Here is a 17,431-nt window from a genome sequence, read left to right on the forward strand (position 1 = left end):
TGGGCGGGTGCGCGCACGCACGGACAGGGGGTGGGGGGGGAGGCGGCGTGAGCGTGCACGTGGGGAGGAGGGATGGATGGGCGGGAAAAGGCGCGCGGCGGCAGCAACGGTTTGACGGGAGGGCGCCCGCCTGCCTCAGGCGGGGCGGTGTGGCGCCTGCCTCAGGCGGGGCAAGAGGGCGGTGTGATGCCGAGGTGGGCAGTGTGGCACCTGGCTCAGGCGGGGCGGGTGGGCGGTGTGGCGCCTGCCTCAGGCGGGGCAAGAGGGCGGTGTGATGCCGAGGTGGGCAGTGTGGCACCTGGCTCAGGCGGGGCGGGTGGGCGGTGTGGCGCCTGCCTCAGGCGGGGCGGGTGGGCGGTGTGGCACTGAGGTGGGCGGTGTGGTACCTGCCTCGGGTGGGCGGGCGGTGTGGCGCCTGGCTCAGGTGGGGCGGGAGGGCAGTGTGGCGCCTGCCTCAGGCGGGGCGGGTGGGCGGTGTGGCGCCCGCCTCAGGCGGGGCGGGTGGGCGGTGTGGCACTGAGGTGGGCGGTGTGGTACCTGCCTCGGGTGGGCGGGCGGTGTGGCACCTGGCTCAGGTGGGGCGGGTGGGCGGTGTGGCGCCTGCCTCAGGCGGGGCGGGTGGGCGGTGTGGCGCCGAGGTGGGTGGTGTGGCGCCCGCCTCAGGTGGGGTGGGTGGGCGGTGTGGCACCTGGCTCAGGTGGGGCAGAAGGGCAGTGTGGCGCCGAGGTGGGCGGTGTGGCGCCTGCCTCAGGCGGGGCGGGAGGGCAGTGTGGCGCCCGCCTCAGGTGGGGCGGGAGGGCGGTGTGGCGCCCGCCTCAGGCGGGGCGGGTGGGCGGTGTGGCGCCTGGCTCAGGTGGGGCGGGTGGGCGGTGTGGTGCCCGCCTCAGGTGGGGCGGGTGGGCAGTGTGGCGCCGAGGTGGGTGGTGTGGCGCCCGCCTCAGGCGGGGCGGGTGGGCAGTGTGGCGCCGAGGTGGGCGGTGTGGCGCCTGCCTCAGGCGGGGCGGGAGGGCAGTGTGGCGCCTGCCTCAGGTGGGGCGGGAGGGCGGTGTGGCGCCTGCCTCAGGCGGGGCAAGAGGGCGGTGTGACGCCGAGGTGGGCGGTGTGGCGCCTGCCTCAGGCGGGGCGGGAGGGCAGTGTGGCGCCTGCCTCAGGCGGGGCGGGTGGGCGGTGTGGCGCCTGCCTCAGGCGGGGCGGGTGGGCGGTGTGGCGCCTGGCTCAGGTGGGAGCGGGTGGGCGGTGTGGCGCCTGCCTCAGGTGGGGCGGGTGGGCGGTGTGGCGCCTGGCTCAGGTGGGGCAGAAGGGCGGTGTGGCGCTGAGGTGGGCGGTGTGGCGCCCGCCTCAGGTGGGGCGGGAGGGCGGTGTGGCGCCCGCCTCAGGTGGGGCGGGAGGGCGGTGTGGCGCCGAGGTGGGCAGTGTGGCACCTGCCTCAGGTGGGGCGGGAGGTCGGGTCGTTGGTGAGGTTCCGGGCTTCCCATCTGCACTGGATTCAAGGGTCCCATTGGTGTCCTAACTTGGATTTGAGGGTTTCAGCGCCGTCCCGAACGGACCTGAGAGTCTTGGTGGCATCCCAACTGGATATGAGGTTTCCAGCGCCATCCTGAATGGACTTGAGGGTCTCAGTGACATCTCGAGTGGGCCTGAATGGACCTCAGTGAAATGATCTTGTGATCTCAAATCAGCCACATGCCAACTGGATTCAAGGGTCTCTGTGCCATTGGACTGGAGGGTATCGGTGCTCTCTTGAATGGACATAAGGGTCTTGGTGCTGTCCCAACTGGATTTGAGGTTCTCAGCGCCGTCCCGAATGGACCTGAGGGTCTCAGTCCAATGCCAACTGGATTCGAGGATCTCTACCTCCTGAATGGACCTGAGGGTCTTGGTGTTGTCCCAACTGGATCTGAGGTTCTCACACCATCCTGAATTGACCTGAGCTTCTCAGTGCTGTCCTAAATGGACCTGACGGGCTTGGTGCACTCCTGAATGGACACAAAGGTCTTGGTGCAGTTCCGACTGGATTTGAGGTTTTCACCGCCATCCTGAATGGACCTGAGGGTCTCAGCGACATCTCGAATGGACCTGAATGGACCTCAGCGACATCTCAAATCAGTCCCATGCCAACTGGATTCAAGGGTCTTGGCGCTGTCCCAACTGGATTTTTGCTTCTCAGTGCCATCTCGAATGGACCTGAGGGTCTCAGCGCCATCCCGAATGGACCTGAGGGTCTCAGCACCGTCTCGAATAGACAAGAGGGTCTCAGTCCAATGCCAAATGGATTAGAGGATCTCTTCCTCCTGAATGGACCTGAGGGTCTTAGTGTTGTCCCAACTGGATCTGAGGTTCTCACACCGTCCTGAATGGACCTGAGCTTCTCAGTGTTGTCCTAAATGGACCTGACGGTCTTGGTGCTCTCCTGAATGGACACAAGGGTCTTGGTACAGTTCCAACTGGATTTGAGTTTCAAAGCACCATCGCAAATTGACACAAAGATCTCAGTGCCATCCCAAATGGACCCGAGGATCTCAGTGCTGTACTGAATGCACTCAAGGTTCTCAGTACTGTCCCAAAATGACTTGAGGTTCTCAACACCATCTCGAATGGACACCAAAGTATTGGTGCCACTCCAACTGGATAAAAGGTTCTCATTGCCATCCTGAATGGACTAGACATTCTCAATGCCTTCCTGAATGGATTCGAGGGTTTTAACACCATTGAAAATGGACTCTGTCCCAAATAGACTCGAGGTTCTCAGTGCCATCCCGAACCAGAGTCACTGGACCTATTTAGCAGCACCTGTATTAACTGCGCTGGGTTCAAGTTAATTTGAGTTAAGTTAATTCCAGCCATTTTGAGCATAGAATTATTGGGTGAAAGTCCAGGGTTGTGAGAGGGCCATCTTTCAAGTGGACATCAATGACCCCCTGGCATTATTTTGTTTTAGGAACAGGACTTTTGCCCTACTGTCCTGGGGCCAATAATTATGCCTTGGGCAATGTCACTTAAAACCGAATATCTGGTCATTCTCACATTGTTATTTGCAATTTAACTGTTGTATTTCCTGCATTAACATTCACTACAATTCGATATAATCAATTGGCTGGAAGCCCTTTGGTTGTGAATGAGAAGAGAAAGGTCATTGAGTCATACAGCACAGAAAGAGGCCCTTAATGTAAGTTTTTTTTTGCAGGGACAGGAACAAACAGCTCCTCTGACCTGAAAGTGGCGTCACAGATAGACAGGGTGGCGAAGAAGGCTTTTGGCACGCTGGCCTTCATCAGTCAGGGCATTGAGTATAGAGGTTGGGGTGTTCTGTTGTAGTTGTACAAGAAGTTGGTGAGGCCACATTTGGAATATTGTGTTCAGTTTTGGTCGCCCTGCTATAGGAGAGATGCCATTAAACTGGACAGAGTGCAGAGGAGATTTACGAGGATGTTGCTGGGACATGAGAGACTGAGTTATGGACAGAGGGTGAGCAGGTTGAGACATTTTTCATTGGCGTGTAGGAGAATGAGGGGTGATCTTATTAGAGGTGTATAACATCATGAGGGGCATAGATAGGGTGAATGCGCAGTCTTTTTCCCAGGGTTGGGGAATAAAGAACTAGAGGGCATAGTTCTAAGGTGAGAGGGGAGGAACCTTACCCTGAGGGGCAACACTTTTCACCTAGAGGGTGTTCAGTATCTGGAATGAGCTGCCAGAGCAATAACAACATTTAAAAAGCACTTGGACAGGTACATGAATAGGAAAGGTTTAGAGGGATATGGGCCGAACATGGGCAAATGGGACTAGTTTAGATGGGTATCTTAGTCTGCATGAACCAGTTGGGCCAAAGGGTCTGTTTCCGTGCTCTGTGAGGTGTAGACTCTGCTACTCTGCAACAACTGCAGAGCAGTTGTGACAACACTCGCGTTCCTCTCTTCCTTGCACTGGGAGGATGTATGCGACCAATAAGTTCATGCACCTAAAATCCCCAGACACATGGCTGGGAACCCCCTTCAATGTGGGGATCTCCAATAAATACTGACATCACCTCAAGTAAGCCTTGATAATGCCACATACTCAGTGACCACAGGTAAATACCGGCACCCCCTGTAAATATTGATACTCCCCAAAGACCCACTGACACACTCTCTGGGACCTCGTGTAAATACTGACACATACACATCCCTGATCTCCCTCCAAATATTGACACTTCCCACAGACCCTCTGTAACTATTGACACCCTATAGGGAACCCATGCAAATACTGACACACTCCCCAGACACCCCTGTAAATACTGACGCACTCCCCGGGGACCCCCTGTAAATACTGACGCACCCCCCAGGGATCCCCTGTAAACACTGACACACACCCTGGGATCCCCTGTAAATACTGACACACTCTCCGGGGACCTCCTGTAAATACTCACTCACACCCCGGGACCCCTATAAATACTGCCACACTCCCCGGGGACCCCCTGTATATACTCACACACACCCCAGGACCCCTATAAATACTGCCACACTCCCCGGGGACCCCCTGTATATACTCACACACACCCCAGGACCCCAATAAATACTGCCACACTCCCCGGGGACACCCTGTAAATATTCACACACATCCCGGGACCCCTATAAATACCGCCACACTCCCCGGGGACCCCCTGTAAATACTGACACACAGTCCAGGACCCCCTGTAAATACTGACACAGACCTCAGGGACCCCCTGTAAATACTGACACACAGTCCAGGTCCCCCTGTAAATACACACTCCCTGGGACCCTCTGTAAATACTGATGCACTCCCTGGGGATCCCCTGTAAACATTGACACACACCCTGGGACCCCCGTAAATACTGACACACTCTCTGGGGACGCTCTGTAAATACTCACATGCACCCCAGGACCCCTATAAACACTGCCACACTCCCCGGGGACCCCCTGTATATACTCACACACACCCGGGAACCCCTATAAATACTGCCACGCTCCCCAGGGACCCCCTGTAAACATTCACACAGACCTCAGGGACCCCCTGTAAATACTGACACACAGCCCAAGTCCCCCTGTAAATACACACTCCCTGGGAAACCCTGTAAATACTAACACATTCCCCAAGGACATCTTGTACAATATTGACGTACTCTCTGGAGACATCTTGCAAATACTGATTCACCCTAGAACAGGAAGTGCAAACAAGCAAGTAGTTTGACATCTGAAAGACACCTCCCCTTTCAACGCAGCGCCCTTTCACTGCTGTTGGGAGCTGCACCCCCAGTTTTTGCACCTAAAATCTCTGAACTGGGATTTGAACCCCACAACCTTATGATTTAGAAAGCAGGGAGCTGCACATTTTGTCTCTAATGATTGCAAGGTCGGAAATGACATCACAGAATCTGGCATGGTGCTAGTGGCACAAGTGAAAGTAGAAGGGGATGGTTGTTTACTGAGGAACAGTCTGTTGGAAGTGAAACACATCGGTGTTTGCATTGGAAAATGGAACTCCATGTCACTTGTACCGTTGAGTCGGCAGCAGGTATGTGCCTTTCCACTCTGCAGTCTCTCGTTCTCACACAAGCGGAGACGAGTTTCCTAATTAGGCAGCAGCCCTTTCCATTTCTGTGGGACCTTTAACGTCCCAGAGCAGAAGGTGAGTTACAGGAGTGGCAGCAACAAAATTTAATCCTAGCCTCGTAAGAGCTAAAGAGGAGAAAGGTACAGGGAAGCAGAGAGGTGTAGGGAAGGAATTCCAGAGCTTTGAGTACTGGCAGGAAGACCGGGCTGGCAGTTTTGGGCCGATTAAAATTAGGGATGATCGAGAAGCTGGAATTGGAGGAGTGCAGAAATCTCAGAGGGTTGTCATGTGGAGTCGGGGAAGATCCTTCAATCCACCAATACCGGTCACGGCTGCCTTTGATGAGGGGGGATTCACCTCAGTCTCCTGCACCTGAACCAAATCCACCGAGCCTTACGGGCGGCAAGTTGAAGATAGTCTGGAACTTCCTGGTCATACCTCCATGGTTGAATAGTCCACCAGAAAGGAAAGGGAAAGATTGGTCTGCGATAGACTCCAAATTTTGTGGGTGTGTTTATAACAATATATTAACTTTGCGTGTGTGTGTGTGTGTGTGTGTGTTGAGTTTTCATGTGTATGTTGATCTGTGTGTTTATGTCTATACATGGGTATGACTGCGTGTGTATGTGTATTTGTGTGTGTATTCATAAACCCAATGTGTGCGCAGATCAATGAGTTTGTGCATAGTGTGTGTATATCTGTGTGTGTGCGTATTCACGAATGCATGTGCTTACATCTGTGTGTGTGCGTGTGCTTGTGTGTTGGTGAGATTGCTTTGTTGTGACAGTGAGCTTCCAGTGGTTAGTGTCTGTGCTCCAGTTAGTTGCTGTCAAGGGGTGGGTTAAGTGGAAGCTTCGGATCCTGGATTATGATGGTTGAAGCCAGCTACGGTGAGACTTCTGTCATTAATTTGTGGACGAGTCCAATACCGGCACACCAGGATTAGTCATCCCCAATCACCCTTGAGGAGACGGTGATGAGAAGCCTTCTCAAACCTGTGGTCCGTGAAGTGAGTTACCTGAAATTGTTGAATTCATTATTGAGTCTGGAAGGCTGCAATGGTCCAGACAGAAGATGAGGTGCTGTTCTGCAAACTTACATTGGACCTTGTTATTACTGGTAGTTCTGCTATATCGCATGTTTCCATATCGCAAATTAGTTAGAATGCGATTGATAGATTAGGGAATACTATTTGCAATACATGGGCCATATTGGTTATAGCATGATCGCGATTGGGAAAACCTGTTTAAATCTGTGCTTTGACCCTGTTTAAGTCTGTTCTGCTATAACACGACTTTCTAAAATGCGAGGCTTCTTAGGAACATAATTATCATGTTATAGGAAACGAGGAGTCCAAGTTCAAGCCTGATTAGTTTATTTAAACCAGGAAGGGCATATTCAATGAGAGAGGTTGGGGGAGAAGAAAACACCTGGAGGTTTTCTGGCCCTTGCTTAACTAACAGGAAACATGTGATGATGAAATTGTGATGGAACTGGAAGTGCTTTATTATTGTGTTCGGGATGAGATGGTGATGGCCTCTGCAGCTGAAGAGCAAGCTGACGTACATAGGTCATGGCTTGAGGAGGACTGTTCACTCTGATGGAACAATTCTGAGGTGTCGACCCTCTGGCCAGGAAGGAGTACAGGAAGAAGTTTGCACCTAAGACATCAAGAGGTAAAAATCCATCCTTGGTTGCAAGCACTGAATGAATGACACAGGAGAGGCTTCCGAAATTTGGTCCCATTGAGGTATAACTTACAACCACTATTCTGATGTGCGTTCCAACTGTGAAGCAGTTTTGAGGAGATTCTTGACCAGAAGTTCCCAGCGCATCTTGAAGGAGCAATTGGAATGGTCTTAATGCAGTAGGAGAGTGTTTTCCATGGTTGGTGTGTAGGGGGTTGTGGTGTGGTTAGAGCCCAGCATGTAGGTGAGTTGGTTAGGATTGGGGTCCGTGGCATCTGTGTGTGAGGATTTAGGTAAGTTTCATATTTACATGCAGCTCTCCCAGTTCAGCACCATGGGGGTTAAGACCATATTGTCCCAGTAATGTCCTCCAATGGTTTTCCCCAGGACAGTGTGCTCCGAGTTCCCTTTTGGTGCTCTGAAAGGATATCATCGTGTGTGACGCTGATGCGCAGATCACACCAGGGGTCTCAAGAATGGCTGACGATGGGATATACCCAATTGAAGTTCACAACTGGTACGATTTGACTTGGAAATGGTTGGAAATGTGATCAACTCCAGGCTAAATCGATTTTTGGTTGCATCGTATGGGTTTTTCTGCTATAACGCGGGAGTTACGTCCCTAAGGTACCTCACGTTATGGAAAATGGCTTTACGAAAACAATTGTGCCAGTGGGCAAAAGAGGGTTGGGGGCTTGACAGTTCCAGGCTTGCAATAACAAAGTTATTTATCACACAGGATTTTCAAAAATAAAGGTGTTTTTAATGGCTGGAAGTTTCTTCTGTTACTGCCAGCTAAAAATACCAAAGGCTGTATGTTACATTGTTTAATAGAGTACCCTTGCACATTTGTCAACAGGAGTGATTGCTTGTCAGTTCCAAGTGGCCTCCCCCGGTGAAGCTAGCAGCTTGTGTTCTGAAGAGGCAACAGCAGGAAGGTTACATGGAAACAGGGTTTCATCTCCCAAAAACTTTTTCCCCCAAGACTGCTTTTTGTTCTCCTTGTCAATTTCCGAAGTAACTCTTAAGTAGTTGTCTAGTTCCTGATCAAAACCGTGTTATAACCAATCCAGCCTGCGTAATGCACATAGTGTTCACCAATACATCAATCGCATTATAATCAATTTGTGTTATGGAAACATACGTTATAGCAGAACTACCTGTACTGAAACAAAAAGCTGTGATTAAATTTCTAAACATTTGACTCCAAACACCACTTAGTTCTTGCGGAGTTGCTGACAATCAGTGGAATGAGAGAAATGTTTATTTTTACATTTAATGGGACAATATTGCAGGTAAGCTTCCAAAATGCACCCCATAGTGCCACCAAGTGGTGGGAGTCCTGATGAAGGGTCTCGACTCGAAACGTCGACTGTTTATTTCCCTCCATAGATGCTGCCTGACCTGCTGAGTTCCTCCAGCATTTTGTGTGCGTTGCTCCAGATTCCAGCATCTGCAGAATCTCTTGTCTCTCCATAACCATATTGTGACAGTTTACGTAGCAAAATTAAAAGGGGAATGTTGACATAGACAATGGTAAATACAAAAATGTTTCCAAGTATTTTGACAAGAAGAAATAATGCTTCTAGAGTAGATGTCTATGACTCAACACTCCAGACGACTAACACTGGCTTTCAATTTGGCAACACCTCAATTGCAAGAGTCTCATACCTGTGTTCAAGTCCCTTGATGGTCTCCCATTTCCCAGTTCTGAGACTTCCACAAGCTTTATGACCCTCCAAGATGTACTATAATTTTGGCTTCCATTTTTAATTGCTCCCTAATAGGAATCTGTGCCTTTAACTAGGGTATTGAGTCTTAGACCTCTCCAGAAACATCATTTCCTCTGGTCCCACTTTTGCATTTAACCTCATCAGCTGTGTCAACATTCCCCATTTTATTTTGCTATGTCAACTGTCATGGTGTAGTGGCAACCTCTGGCCACTTGGAGGCACTGTGACACAGATATCAGAAGTCTGACTACAGTGTTGCCAGTACATAAAAATAAACCTTGCAGACAATCCACGAGACATTACTAATTGGTATTTGAAGTGATATCTCTTGAAATTTGATCACATAGTACCGTTTATTCCATCATAATGCAACTGAAAATTGATTTGGCCTGGAGTTAATTGTGCTGCCAACCATGGAAGGGTTGTAGAGCTTGCCAAGGTCCCTATGCTCCAGATCTCCTTCTCAAACCTCTCTTCTGGTTCTCTCTTCAGACCTGATTAAAATCAACCTGCTTGACTTGTGGCAGTCGACTGTTTAGTGACAGTCTTTGCCTCCTAGGATGTTCTTATAATGTACGGCATTGACATTTCCAGTGTGAAAAGAGAGAAAGATGGTTGGAATCTAAAAGGTTTCCTCTTTGACAGGCATTCAACAGACAAGAACCTTGTGCGAACACTTCCAGTTCTCAAAACAATTAAAGCAGTATGTGAAAAGCCTTCTGGACTTGGTGGGTAACCTCTCATTTCTGCTCCTTTTATTTCTTCCCCCAAGACCCCAAAACTGGACAGCACCACCTCCCCGTCATCCAACTAGAAGGTCTGCCTTCTGCTATCCTATTGGCCGAATCATGCTGATTGGCAGGCAGGAGAAGCAATCAGATGTTAAGCATCCACACCTCAGGAAGCCTTGGACTTCCGTCTGAAGGCCAGATGCTGTCTGCTCTGTCGCTGGACTCCATATTCCTCATTTCCTTACAACATGGAACGAGGTCATTTGGCCCATCGAGTCTATGCCAGGAATTCCATTCCCCACCAGTTTTCCCTGCAACCTATTCTCCCCACATTCCCATCAATTCTACCATTCACCTACACTCACAGTGATTTATAGCAGACACCTAACCCACCAGCCCACATGTCTTTGGGATGTGGGAGGAAACCGGAGCACCAGGGGGAAACCCACGCAGTCACAGGGAGAACGTGCAAACTCCTCACACGGACAGCGCCGGAGGTCGGGATCGAACCCAGGTCTCTGGCGCTCTGAGGCAGCGGCTCTGCCCGCTGCGCCACTGTGACACCTCTTTATACCACCCCTGTACCACCAGAAGAGTAATCCTAAACTAACAACCCCGAGAGCAGAATTCAAATCCTACCACATCACTGTAGAATTTAAATTCAGTAAATAGTCCAGAATTTGGAACAATAATTAGTTTTAGTAATGATAACCACACAAACTACCCATCGTAAAAACCCATCCAGTTTCACCTGTAGGTCTGGCTGTTCTGTAACATCACAGCTGCTCTCCATTAAAACAGTCGGATCCTCGGTATCTGGAGTAAGGCAATGAATTCAAGCCTGAAGGCAAAAGTACATGAGTGAAATTAATGGGTGTGTGAGGCTGTAGCTAGGTGGAGGTAAGGTTCCCAGGAAGAAGGGACATACCGTGTAGCTGTGATTTTACTCTCAGTGTAAAAGTAAACTCATCTAAACTCAGCCCAAAGTCCCATTCAGCCCTGTAAATTGTAAGTATTGTGAGCAAAATGCACTGTCGTTGGAGAGGGTCCAGAGGAGGTTTACGAAATTATCCCAGGGTTGAAAGGGTTAACGTATGAGGAGTGTTTGATCCCTCTGGGCCTGTACTCGCTGGAGTTTAGAAGAATGAGGGGGATCTCATTGAAACCTATCAAAGATGGAAAGATGTGGACGTGGAGCGGATGTTTCCATCAGTAGGAGAGTAAGGACCAGAGGGCACAGTCACAGAATAAAAAGACGTCCCTTTAGAACTGTGATGAGGAGGAATTCCTTTAGCCAGAGAGTAGTGAATCTGGGGAATCTACTGCCACAGAGGGCTGTGGAGGCCGAGTCATTAGGTATATTTAAAGTGACAGTTGATAGGTTCTTGATCAGTGAGGGCATCAAAGGTTACTGGGAGAAGGAAGGAGAATGGGGTTGCGAGGGAAAAGTAAATCAGCCATGATGGAATGGCAGAGCAGTCTTGATGGGCCAAATGGCCTAATTCTGCTATTTCTTATGGTCTAAAGGTCCTGAAACATTGTTTCTCTCTCTCCACAGATGCTGCCTGACCTCCTGAGTATTTGCAGAAAAAAAGTTTTTATTTCAGATTTCCAGTATCTGCAAAATTTTTTGATTCCCATTCACTCATCTGTAACACTAACCCTCACCCTGTATCTCTGTCCAAAGATGCTGCTTGACCCGCTGAGTATTTTCAGAAAGGTTTTGTTTTTATTTCAGATTTCCAACATCTGTAGGTTTTTAAATTCCCATTCACCCATCTCTCTTCTTGATCACTGAACCCTGGTTGAACAACATCTCAATTTTAAAATCCTCCATGGCCTCGTATATCCCAACACCCACCCTATATCCAGCAACCCAACACCCTAGAAACCTCCCGGGATCTCTGTGCTCCTCAATTCCAGATTCTTGTGGATCTCCTGAATTTAATCAAAGCTGCCTTGGCCCCGAGCTCTGAAATTCTGTCTTTAAACCTCTCTGCCTCTTTTCCCTACATTAAAACCACCTTTTTGAACATTGCCTCAGTAGCTTGGGTCAAATTTACTGTCTACACTTCTCGCTGCCTCGGTAAAGCAGCCAGCATAATCAAAGACCCCACCCACCCTGGTCATTCTCTCTTCTCCCCCCTCCCATCGGGCAGAAGGTACAAAAGCCTGAAAGCACGTACCACCAGGCTCAAGGACAGCTTCTATCCCGCTGTTATAAGACTATTGAATGGTTCCCTAGTATGATAAGATGGACTCTTGACCTCACAATCTACCACGTTGTAACCTTGCACCTTACTGTCTGCCTGCACTGCACTTTCTCTGTAACTATAACACTATATTCTGCATTCTGTTATTGTTTTACCTTGTCCTATCTCCTTGTTGTGACCTTGCACCTTATTGCACTGCACTTTCTCTGTAGCTGTGACACTTTACTCTGTACTGTTATTGTTTTTACCTGTACTACATCAATGCACTCTGTACTAACTCAGTGTAACTGCACTGTGTAATGAATTGACCCGTATGATTGGTTTGTAAGACAAGTTTTTCACTGTACCTCGGTACAAGTGACAATAATAAACCAATACCAATGCACTGACCTAATGAATTGATCAGGATAGACGATATGCAAAACACGTTTTTCACTGTACCTTAGTACATGTGACAATAATAAACCAACTTACCAAATATTATCTGAGGAACCCTCCCATGAAGGAACTTGAGATGTTTGGTGGCATTAAAGGTGCTCTACAAATGCAGTGCCTTGTTGTTGCTGTTGGGCGCGAAGCAATGGCAGCGGGCAAAGATTTTCCCATCAGAGACCCTCCTAAGACTCGTTCCTCTCTTTTGACAGGGAGTGACCAACATCACTTGTCCCCACTGCAGGCAGGCTTGGGCGTGGCAGGAGGTGCGAGCTGTCGCACTTCTGACGAACAGGGACCAGTCTCTCTATGAGAAGAAGCTTTCATGGATGACAAGGGACAACACTGAGTCTTTCAAGAAGGTAACGTCACATCGAGAGGCAGGTTCAACGGGAACACAACATGTACAGCCCATCATATCCATGCCAACCATCATGTACCCATCTACACTAATCTCATTCATCAGAACTTGGTCTGTAGCCTTCTCTGCCTTGATGATTTAAGTGTTCATCCAGGTACTTCCTAAATGTTGTGAGTGTCTCTGCCTCCTCCACCCCTCAGGCAGTGTGCTCCACATTCCAACCACCCTCTGGGGGAAACTGTTCCTCCCCAGATCCCCTCTAATCCCCTTACCCCAAACCTTCTCCCTCTAGTTTTAGGTACATCTGCTTTGGGGAAAAGGTTGTGTTCCAGGTCACGACAACTCTGGTCGCCCCATTACAGGAAGGATGTGGAGAGGGTGCGGAAGAGGTTCACCAGGATGCTGCCTAGATTAGAGGGCGTGTGCTGTAAGGAGAGGTTGGATAGACTTGGGTTGTTTTCCCAAGTGTCAGAGGGGAGACCTGATAGAAATTTATCAGATGGTGGGAGACATAGATAGGAAACTTTTCCCCAGGGTAGAAATGTCAAATAATAGAGAACATGCGTTTAAACTGAGAGGGAGAAAGTTTAAAGGAGATGTGCGGGGCAAGTTTTTTTTACACAGGAAGTGGTGGGTGCTTGGAACAGGCTGCCGGGGCGGTGGTGACATTTTAGAGGCTGTTAGACAGACACATGGATACGCAGGGAATGGAGGGATGTGGATGATGTGCAGGCAGAAGGGATTTAGTTTAATTTGGCATTGTGTTGGGTGCAGCCATTGTGGGTTGAAGGGCCTGTTGCTGTGCTGTGCTATGTTCTAACTTTCTGCAGTACAGTGGTTCTTTCTCAACCTTGTATTTTTTGGCTACAATTTCACATCTGTGTCCCCCGGTCCTTGAACCATCCACTACTGGGAGCAGCTTCTGCCTACTCTATCCAAACTAGCCACGAGCTTGTCCACCTTGTCTTAAATGGGTGACCTTTTATTATTAAACAGTGACCCCTATTTCCAGATTCTCCCACAACGGGAGACTGCCTCCCCACATCCACCCTTTCACAACCCCTCGAGATCATAGGTTTAAATCAAGTTATCTCACACTTCCGAATACCAGCGAATACAAGCCTGGTCCAACCAAATTTTCCCCAGAATACAAATCACCTTTTCCTGGAATGACTTAACACTGCACCCATTTCCTATATTCTAAACACCAATGATCCAAGTATGGCCCACACAAGATTAAATATAACAAAATTTTGCTGATTTTCAATGCTACCTCTCTTGAAACAAAGCTAAACATTGCTTTGCTTTTATAAATATCCCTGTTAATCTGTGTAGTTTGTATATTTGATTTTATAACATTATTTTTAAAAAGAAGGAAAGAGTTCTGGGAAAGAGGAGGCTTTTAGGAATAAAAACTAAACGGTGGAAACACTCAGCGGGTTGGACAGCGTCTGTGGAGAGAGAGAGACAGTTAATGTTTCAGGTCCGGGACCTTTTGTCAGAACTGGGAAAAAGAGATAAAAACAAGTTAGTTTTATGTTGGATGGGTAGAACAAAGCGAACACCTTTGATAGGGTGAGACCAAATGGGTTAATATGACAGTTAGGAACTGTTTTATGCTTCCTTGTCTGGGTTATGTGTTGCTAATAGCAGGGCAGTGGGACATACCCAGGGAATAGACACAGAGAGATGCCCCATAATCTTGTATTAGTAACACAAACACGAGCAAAGAAACGTTCTGCCTCAGGCCACATTAACCCATTTGGTCTCGCCCTGTCGGAGGTATTTCCTTCGTCCTATCCATCCCACCTCCAGCCTCTCTGAAAACTGACTTGTTTTCTTTCTTTCCAGTTCTGACAAAGGATTTTTGGACCTGAACCATTAACACAGACACAGCCTGACCTGCTGAGTATTCCCAATATTTTCTGTTTTTGGGGGTCACAGAGTCAAACGGCACAGAAACAGGCCCTTCGGCCCGACTTGTCCATGTTGACCAAGATGCCTATCCACAGTAGTCCCATTTGCCTGCGTTTGACCCATATACCTCTAAACCTTTCCTATCTACATACCTGCCAAAAGGTCTTTTAAATGTTGTTACTGTACCTGCCTTCAAAAAAAAGACACTGTCTGATCTTTTTAGCTTTTAGCCTTATGTTTTTTGTTGGTTGGAGGGAATTGTGACATCGTCTCTTCCTCCCACAGTGCCCGGGCTGTAGTTCCCTACTGCAGAGGCTGGACCTGGAGAACCTTTGCATGGAGTGTCCGCTGTGCTCGGAGACAAGGGGGGAGACCTTCCAGTTCTGCTGGGCTTGTCTGAGTAAATGGAAGGGGGCCTCACCCCAAGCAGGCAGCTGCACGGACGAGTCCTGCCACATCGTCGCTCTGCTCCAGGGCTGTGCGCTGATTAGTAACCGCGCGCTGACGGTTCACGGCTGCCCCTCCATCCGGGCTTGCCCCAGCTGCAGAGTTCTGCTCGCCCATAGTGGGGGCTGCAAGTACGTCACCTGCAAGAACTGCAGCAACCACTTCTGCTACCGCTGCCTCGACAGCTTCGATGTGTGCTACACTGCCCAGCCCAACTGGTACCATCAGCCAAGGTGTGCCAAGCCCCTGGCAGCGAGGCAGACGTTTGCCTCAGGGAAGGATACGTGTCCCCACTGCCACTCCGCAGCCTCCCTGTCCGCGGATCCCTCCTTGGGCCCCCCTCCACTCTCAGGGCAGGCATGGTAGTGTAGCAGTTAGTGTAACGCTCTACAGCACCAGCGACCCGGGTTCAATTCCGGCCGCTGTCTGTAAGGAGTTTGTACATTCTCCCCGTGTCTGCGTGAGTTTCCTCCGGGTGCTCCGGTTTCCTCCCACATTCCAAAGATGTACAGGTTAGGAAGTTGTGGGCATGCTATGTTGGCACCGGAAGCGTGGCGACACTTGTGGGCTGCCCCCAGAACACTCTACGCAAAAAGATGCATTTCACTGTGTGTTTCAATGTACCTGTGACTAATAAAGAGATCTTATCCTGTAACCTGCACTCCTACAACCCTCACATCCTCAGTGCAGACCCCGTGAACAGGTGGGCAGTGGGGAACTGTGGTGGGCTACGGGCAAGTGAGAGTGATGACTGGTGAGGACGGGGTGATGAGGAGGTACTGGTGGGGTAGGATGGGGTTCATGTGAGGGTAGGGTGATGGGGTGGGGTTAGGGTTAGTGTGTGAAGGGGTTACCACTGGCCAGAAACTCAAACACACCAGCCACACAAATGCCGAGGCTGCAAGAGCAGGTCAGAGGCTGGGGATCCTGCGGTGAGTGACTCACCTCCTGACACCCCAAGGCCTTTCCAGCATCTACAGGAACGCTGAGGAACACTTGCCTGGGTTTTTCTGTGGCCCCAACACCACCGAAGAAGCTCGATGCCACCTGGGACAAAGAAGCCCACTCGATCGGCACCCCATCCACAGTGTTCACACTCCAGGCTCCTCCGACAGCACTCGGGGAAACCCGCCTCCTCTCCCGCTAGCGACGAGTGCAGCAGATGCAAGGTACCACCACCGCCTGCAGGTTTCCCTCTGGATCGTACACCCCCAACTTGGAAATACATCGCTGTTCCTTCATCATCGCTGGGTCTAAATCCTGGCGCTCCCTCCCCAACAGCACTGTGGAGACACATTCACAAGAACTGCTGCAGACTGCCCTAAGGCAGAAGAACTAGCAGGAAGTGACCGGCTTTGAACCTTCCCTTGACGTATTTTCCTTCAAGAATTTGCAAAGTGTAACTCATCGTCATACATGTTTGATTAGTGGATCACCTCATGATGCATACATGTATTCATGATAAACCAATGAATTATAACAGTGAAAATATTGCAGGCCATGAGTCACAAGGGGAGTGTGTATTATAGCCGTGCTTGTAGAAATGTAAAAATAGGATTTTGTCCCTCATTAGTGTTAGCTGTCGCTCAATTGGGCTCTCTTGCATTGCATCAAAAGGTTGCTGGTTCCTGGAACTCCAGAAAGTACAACCCAAAAGTTAAGCCAGTGCAGTGCTGGGCGGTACAGAACTGAAAGAGTTGTTGTTGTTTTGGATGTTAAACCAAGTCCTGCGCACTCTCCCAGAGAACGTGAGAGACCCCAAGTCCTATTCAAAGAGCAGGAGAGATGTCTTAATATTTACCTCTCGACCAATATTACTGGTTCGTTTCAGGGTGAGAGGTGGGAGTTTTAAAGGGGATCTGAGGGGGAAGTTTTTTTACACAGACAGTGGGTAATATCTGGAACTCACTGCCAGAGGAGGTGGAATTAGATGCAATCGCTGCACTTAAGAGGCATTTAGACTGAAATAGGCAAGGTATAAAAGGATACGGTCTTAATGCAGGCAAATGTGATTGGTGTAGATGGGCAAAAAGGTCAGCATGGACGTGGTGGGCCAAAGGGCCTGTTTCTGTGCTGTAGGACACTGAGGATCACGTTGCTGTTTGTGGGGGCTCATTCTGCACAAATCAGCCGCATTTCCCACAGCGATTACACATCAAAATATTGGCTGGAGACCACTTTGAGGTGCCCGAGATTTGTTTTTACCATTAACCTAGGTAATTATACACTGATACAGAACTTCAGGTACCTTCCCCTGAACTAGGGTAGATAAAATGTACCTGGCTTCATGCCCGGTTAGTTGGCGTTGGAGTATGTCGGAATGGAATCAGGGACCTGCTTTGCCTCTGCATGCGAATAA

At 49.6% G+C, this 17,431-nt stretch overlaps 1 protein-coding gene across 1 annotated transcript; it reads left to right on the forward strand.

The window, feature by feature from the left end:
• The first annotated feature begins 5,209 nt into the window (after positions 1-5,209).
• LOC127586477 (E3 ubiquitin-protein ligase RNF144A-like) lies at positions 5,210-15,737 on the forward strand. Its single transcript, XM_052044484.1, has 4 exons — positions 5,210-5,511; positions 9,617-9,699; positions 12,560-12,709; positions 14,911-15,737. The coding sequence occupies exons 1-4, from the start codon at positions 5,472-5,474 to the stop codon at positions 15,436-15,438; spliced, it is 801 nt and encodes a 266-aa protein (XP_051900444.1). The 5' UTR covers positions 5,210-5,471; the 3' UTR covers positions 15,439-15,737.
• The last annotated feature ends 1,694 nt before the right edge of the window (positions 15,738-17,431 follow it).

Source organism: Pristis pectinata, chromosome 37, assembly GCF_009764475.1.
Source record: "Pristis pectinata isolate sPriPec2 chromosome 37, sPriPec2.1.pri, whole genome shotgun sequence".
In the NCBI taxonomy this organism is placed as follows: Eukaryota; Metazoa; Chordata; class Chondrichthyes; order Rhinopristiformes; family Pristidae; genus Pristis; species Pristis pectinata.